We start from the raw sequence: 7,375 nt of genomic DNA, 5'->3' as shown, positions 1-7,375 counted from the left end.
TAATTAGCTGTATGTTTCTCCTCACAAAATAATGTCCAGTGATAATAACAGTTATTTTCACTTGTAATATCACATAATGCACTGCTTAATAAATTTGCTCGCACTGTGTCCTTGGGTATTTTATTTGCACTGCAAGAGGTGTTGAGGATAATAATGTGCTAAGCTGTTTTTTTTCTCTCTCTTTCCCTGTTTGTGTTCCCAGAGACCTGATGCCTTCAACGCTGGAAGGGCAGATCACCATGGAGAAGACGCCCAGCTACTTTGTGACTAACCATGCCCCAAAGCGGATCCACTCCATGGCCAGGGACATCAAGCTTATTATAGTGGTGCGTAATCCTGTCACTAGAGCCATTTCAGACTACACACAAACTTTGTCCAAGAAACCTGAGATTCCCACCTTTGAGGTCCTGGCTTTTAAGAATCGGACGCTGGGTCTTATAGACGCCTCATGGAGTGCATTGCGTATAGGAATATATGCGCTCCACTTGGAGAGCTGGATGCAGTATTTCCCTCTCTCCCAAATGCATTTTGTCAGTGGGGAAAGGCTCATTGTGGATCCCGCAGGCGAGATGGCCAAAGTGCAGGACTTCTTGGGACTAAAACGGATCGTCACAGACAAACACTTTTACTTCAATAAAACTAAAGGATTTCCGTGTCTGAAGAAGCCAGAGGACAGCAGCACTCCCAGATGCCTCGGCAAGTCTAAAGGGAGAACTCACCCTAAAATTGACCCAGATGTGATTCGACGGCTGCACAAGTTCTACAAACCCTTTAACATGATGTTCTACCAAATGACTGGCCAGAACTTTGAATGGGAGCTGGAGGGGGACAATGAATCTCATAGCTCTCAGGACTAGTAGACTGTGGCATGGCACAGCGCAGCCACACCACCAGCCTTCTTCAATAAAACTACTATTGTCTCGCTTTGTCTTCAGAGGGAGCGCTTGAGCACGCCAATCAATCATGGCTGTCTTTGCCGTGTCTGTATCCATTAGCAAGAGTTTACTGACATGCTTTTTCTCTCCCTTCGATACTAATGTTGTTGATGATGGCAACTCATTATTGTATATACTAAACATAAAAATATTTATATTTGTGAAAAGGAGATGCTTTATTCATTTTGTTTTTAAAGCATAGAGCTGATATAAAAACCATGTTGACTATGACAATGCATGCGATAAGTTAAGTGTCCTTACCTCATGAGCCCTAAGGCCAAACTCTGCCTGTTTCTTTTCCCTTTACTTTCATTTTTGCAGTTTGTTGCCCTCACGCCCACTCACCAGCATCAAGTACAAAAGGCTATTCTATTTCAATAGCTAAGGCCATGAAGTGTTCTGTATTATGTCTTTCCACACTGTCCTGCTGCTTTAGAAGAGAAAGAAAAATGATAAGACATATAGTACAATAATCCTCTGACACATGCTCATCTTTTCAGTTGTCCATATTCTGAGTGGAGACAATCCTGTTTTGTCTAAGTTTACCAAAGTGTTCATTTACTCAGTGTTGTGGTTGCTTTGCACTCATTAATTGCACACATAGTCAAAAAGAGAGCTGATGTACAGTGACCATCATTCAATTATTGGATTGTTTCACTGCTTAGTTAAACATTAGCATACTGATGACCATGCACTCAGATGTGGTGCAGTATCAGTGATTTTTGGCATAATTTGACAAATAATCTGTCTACTGCAAATATCGAGGGTTAGCTTTGGATCAAAAAATTCTGCATCTTGACAGAAACAATTTCCCGTCGCACAAAACCCACCCAAAATATCAGGTAACTCTCGCAGTCCTCGACTGTTTGCCTCACGACCCTTCTCTTGTTGCAGTAACACATGTCAATGAGGGTGAAGAACAACACCAGAGGACCGTGCAGAAGTTTGTTAACAAACATCTGCTGCGACGCGGTCTTCTGTCGTTAGAGATTAATGGCGTGTTAAATAAGCCGCTGCCGCTGGAACAATGTCAATGTCAGAGAGAATTTACTGTCAAGGAAAAGCTACATACATGCCCAGGTAAATTACCAAGCCATTACCGTATGTACTTAAATTGAACGAGATGCTGTGTTGCAGAGAAATGTGCTGTAATCAGAGGTTTAATTGTGATCAACAGAACTAAATGGGTGGATGAAAATAACAGGGTTTTGCTGTGAAATGCTCTTTTATTCATGCAATGAAATAACAACATGACCCATCATTTTTTTCTTTATTCTTTATTTTGCATAATTGCTGTGCGTCTGTCTGTTGTCTCTGGACTTTTCATCAATTGAGACAATCAATACAGCCAATGAGTCAATAAATACAGTCTGCTACACATCACTGGTTGCTACAGCTATGATGCATTGCTCTGTTAATCTTCCCTGTTCTCTTGCCATGGATGGCTGGATTGGTTCACTCTCTGCAGACCTCTCTGTCACCCTGGGGAGGCCGGCACCAGCAGCTACTTACACAGAGCAATTGATTCAATCAAAGTAAGCACTATACTGCCCTTTGTAGCGCCAAGCCTGAACACTTACCTCTGAGTCTCACTATCCCAGAGTCACAACTTCCACTTTAAGGCTTCTCTGTCTAGCCATCTTTTGGTGTTTTTTTGACAATCTCTCTGCCTCTCCTCTCTTTCTCTCTCCGCAAACTTCATCCTCAGAGTCGATGTGGTTTCAGAATAGGCACACGCCCCGTATAAAGATATCTACAAGCAAGACATGCTAATCATACTTTTAAGAAAAGCCTGTATGATTATTTATTTATTCACTTTTTTTTTCCCACTCAAGCTTTGGAACGTGTATAATCTACCTTCCAAACCAGACAGTCCCTCCTACTCAGTGTAGAGATGCTCAAAGAAATCCACAGAAGGCACCCTACAGGGTTGTTAGGAAAGATGAGGACTCCATTTTCCCATTTATGAATATGCACTCCGGTTATCATTTGCATTTCCAGGATGACACACATGAGGGAATTCCTTTCCTAAGTCAAAACTTGGATCCAACCTCTCGTTAACAGATACACACACACACATACACACACACGCACAAACACACTTTTTTCTTTTGTACCTCTTGCTTGTTTTAGGTACAGGCGGAGTACTGTGATATATCCTGCGAGAGTTGCGACGCATAAAAGGCATGCTAAGCTGTCCTTCATGTGTTCCTCCCGGTGGGGGTCATGCAGCACTATGTGGTTCATCAGCATCAAGTAAAGAAGACTGCGATGATAGATGAGCATCGCCTGCTCAAACTGTCACTGCTCCTGTGCCATCGCTTTAAAGTGAAGTACAAATTCGTATTTGTCTGTCGTTACTGACAATGTGGCAAAGAGCTGAAACGGTAATTCACAGCATGAAAAAGCTACTTGGATGCACTTGAAATTATTTGCAATTGCAGCTTGTGTGTTTATTTTGGGTTGAAAAGCTATAATCTGTGCATGAGAGGTGCTTCAAAGTGTTCACTTTTCTGTTATATGATCTATAATTATATAGTGCTGTAGGGAATAACTGAAGGATACAGCAAAAACAAGTTTGAAACTCAGTTTGAAACCAAACCACTGTGAAAAGTTTGGCTGCAGAAACGTGAATGTTTGTAGAAGAAGCATCCATTATTAACAACTAATTGGTTTTTCACTTAATTTGACTCAATGGTTACACGCTGAGGCACAACGATGTCCACTTCTACAATGAACTTCCCACTAATACACTTATTTAGCCTCTAATGTCCTTCTTTTGGTGCCCATTCACATCCAAATTTCTTGAAGACAAAAGGTGTGCAAAGGTTTGAAATTCAATTAAAAAACATTGTTTATTTGTATTGGTAACATACAGTCTGCTGAAAATTAGATGCACACACTCCTACTACACTCATCATTCTCATCTGAAATGAAATCAGTCATTTATCCATATTACAATTGTATCTGCATGGAAATGTTCCCAAGGTGGCTTAGTTACTCATTGAATGTGCCTGGTACCCATGCACCATAATCTTATTGATCACCAAAATAAGGATTAAGCACAATTCCGCTCTTGCTCTCCTTTTATTCTTTATTTTCCAATATCTTTGTCTTCAGGTGTATAGGAGGAGTGAAGGCTTCTTATTCAGAAAATAAGAACAATGCATCCACTGGTTGCCAAGGACAAACTGTACATTAGTGACTGAATTGATATGATTCAAAACCAACACTAATGTCTATCCCCTCTGTTTCTTCAGCAAGAATCCTCATAATTGTACCACAGATTACAGTTATTTTAGTGTTACCCTGCTTTGTTGATTTCACAGCTGAAACAGATGTTGAAACTAAGAGTGAAGTTGCTGTAATAACCATCACTGTTATGAAACAATCTGATCCCGATTGTTTTGTGGTTTGGATCCTATCATCTACTGGCTTGAACTCTGACTTAAGCTCAGAGAACAAAGTGACACAATGCAGGGTTGAGAACACAACGTTCTTAAGGTTTGATAAGACACAATAATATAAACTGTACATTTTCTAACAATCGTTCCAATCACTTTCCAATCGATTTGGGAAGTGGGGGTGCTGCCTGTGTTAATGACAAGAGTGACTTTGGGTTTGCTATCATTGATGTCTCTTGTCATCTCCTGCCAATCATATTTCTCTTGACACGATTGCGATTCAGCCTACATATAGCATGCACATAGGGTAACCAGACGTCCTGAAAAATTTGTGACAATCCCGAAATACAAACAGTGGTTACGAATCCCAAATCCTCCCATAATTGTCCGGAAAATTAGAACAAATTCTCAAGAGCAGACTCTTGAGTAGTTATAGTCTGAAACATTAAAAACTGGTCATTGGGATTGAGTCGTCCTGCAGCCAGCTCCCGTGAGCTGCTACATGGGCGGCTAGGCACACATTTGGGTAAATGGGCCTACCCATTGCTATTTTCATTCATTGATGAAATGGAGGCTCAGGCTGGTGGACCCGATGAACACGTAGCTAAAAAGTAAAAACGTCTCTGCGGGGACCGGGGGGACTGGGTAGGAAATACCCCTGGATTACGGCAGTTTTACGTGATGCAAGCAAAACGTTTGCAATGTAAGGAGTTTGGTATTTCACACGGAGGGGAGTCTGACGTCAGGCTGCATGCTAGCAGCAAACTACACACAAGTTAGTGATAGTATATATCTAACAACACAGCACTGTACATATCAACACTTTGGTCTCATCCTTGGGAAGATGACGCCATAATAAAATAGCTGCTGTTAATCAGATTTGTTTTTTGTACTTTTGGGTTTACATGACAGTTGAATTCCTAAATAGAAATAATAAATCATTTTGGTGCAGAGCTTTAAAATTCATTTTAAGGCCCACCTGCTTCTCTTCATAGTCATCAGATTTATCTACCATATAATCAATAATTTTGCAAAAAAAATGCTGATATCGTTGCTTGTTACTAACCTAGTTCTGGGGCGTTTACTCCCCGGAGTCCTTATGTTTTCTTTTTGCCCAGCATATTTCCTTGGATTAGGATGGCAACAAGATCTTGGTTGTAGCTGTCGCCGTGGACCTGCTGCACTCCCTGCTATGCTCTGCGATGCCCCTCTGAACCCTGCTGCATCCCACTAACGCCGCCTACCTGCTATGCCACGTTACACCCTGTAATGTCCTGCTGTGCCCTTCTATGACATGAACTACTACTACTACCATTTTTAGTCACTGTTCCATTATCTTTATTGTGACTATTATTGCCACTGGGCATCGCACCCCCAACCCGCACCGTCAGACACCGCCTACAAAGAGCCTGGGTCTGTCAGAGGTTTATTCCTAAAAGGGAGTTTTTCCTCACCACTGTCGCACGCACTAATGCTGCTCTTGGGGGAAATACTTGAATGGTTGGGGTTTTGTAAATTATAGAGTGTGTCTAGACCTACTCTGTAAAGTGTCTCAAGATAACTTTTGTTATGATTTGATACTATAAATAAAACTGAACTGATTAAAGTCCACAATGACAGGACTGAAATTATTTTTAAATGTCTTCCATCACACATGGTTCCTATAGCCTCACATCAACAGTTCCTGCCATTTGCACAGACCAGAGTCAGCAGCAGAAGTAATCAATTCATCTGCTGCTTCCTGAATCAGGAACGTCCTCTTCAAGCACCTCAGGAGAGGAAGAGCATCTTCTCATGAATCTTGACTCAAAAGCTTTTCTCTCCTCTGTGCTGTTGGAATGATTTTCCATCCCCTCAGCCACACTATACTCTTCTTCCTCGTTTTTCTCTCTCTCTCGCTCTCTCTCACACACACAAACACAGACCTGCGTGAAATCTTTACAGCAACTAAAATTTTAGTAATCTTGTGTGTTTTAGCTATGACTTGAATGCTCTAAAATACCTATTTGAGGTCTTTGAATAGAAACATTACAACTGCAAATTTTGACGATGTTAGAAATAAAGAGAAAACGTTCAAACATCAATAAAACGTCAATTTAAATGCCAGCAATGTTGCTGAAATACAGGCTGCAGAAAAGTCCAGCACACATAGAGCTTGTTAAGAATCTATGTTTACCCTAGTTGTGTTGTTTACCATCAAATCAGTTTCTGTCTTCTGTTAGTTAATGAGATGGTGTGTTCAGTTCAGGTTTTGTGGGATATTAAAAGGTCCGCTTGAGCAAAAACAATCATCATTCAAAAGAATAAAAAAAAAAATGCCACACAGCGTCACAGTTAATATCTAATCACCAATTAAACACTAATCACTGAAAGATAAACCTGTTGATGATGTCAACCAATAAATTAGGCATACATAGCCTGATTAATGTATGTTTAATGAAATCGGCAGAAAATCACATTGCCTCCTCAAACTGTGCTATGATGATAATGTGGAGTAATCCAGTTACAACTGAATAATATTAACCCAGTAGTCCCAACACCCCTCCTACTTTATTAATACTCACAATAGCAACATTTCTCTCTTGTTAAATTTCAATTTTAATTTGCTTTATTGGCATGAAAAAATCAATACTGTGTGGCATCTGTGTTGCCAAAGTATAGGAAAAAAAGGAAATGACTGAGTAAATACATGTAATAATGAAAGTAAACAGGATACATATATCATTGAAGATAATAAAATACATACTGTCCCTCAACAAATAATGTGTAAAAAAACACTACTAAAAATAATAAAAAATACAATTCTCTAGAAGACAGGTGGCAGGAGAGGACATATTCAGCTGCTAGGCATGCCATACTTGTATCTTTCCCTAACATAAAAAGGAGGCTTGTTGTCCTTAGGGTAAGCAGTGAAGCCTGCTTTGAAATTTAATTTTTAAAATATGTTATTCTTATGTCTTTGTATATGGGCAATGTGCATACAAAATATATTTATGTTTCAATGGTGGCAGTGCGTACAAACACATTCCTGGTCTC

The 7,375-nt window shown here is 40.2% G+C and overlaps 1 protein-coding gene across 1 annotated transcript; it reads left to right on the top strand.

Annotated features, from left to right (window-relative positions):
• Positions 1-202: 202 nt before the first annotated feature.
• On the top strand, positions 203-1,067 carry LOC116674412 (heparan sulfate glucosamine 3-O-sulfotransferase 4-like; the record flags this gene model as incomplete). Its single annotated transcript, XM_032506892.1, has 1 exon — positions 203-1,067. A coding segment is annotated over one exon (655 nt), but the record flags the coding sequence as incomplete, so codon positions are not given.
• Positions 1,068-7,375: the final 6,308 nt, after the last annotated feature.

This window comes from Etheostoma spectabile, unplaced genomic scaffold (assembly GCF_008692095.1).
Source record: "Etheostoma spectabile isolate EspeVRDwgs_2016 unplaced genomic scaffold, UIUC_Espe_1.0 scaffold00000189, whole genome shotgun sequence".
Lineage (NCBI taxonomy): Eukaryota > Metazoa > Chordata > Actinopteri > Perciformes > Percidae > Etheostoma > Etheostoma spectabile.
This window is presented reverse-complemented; position numbering and strand designations above follow the sequence as displayed.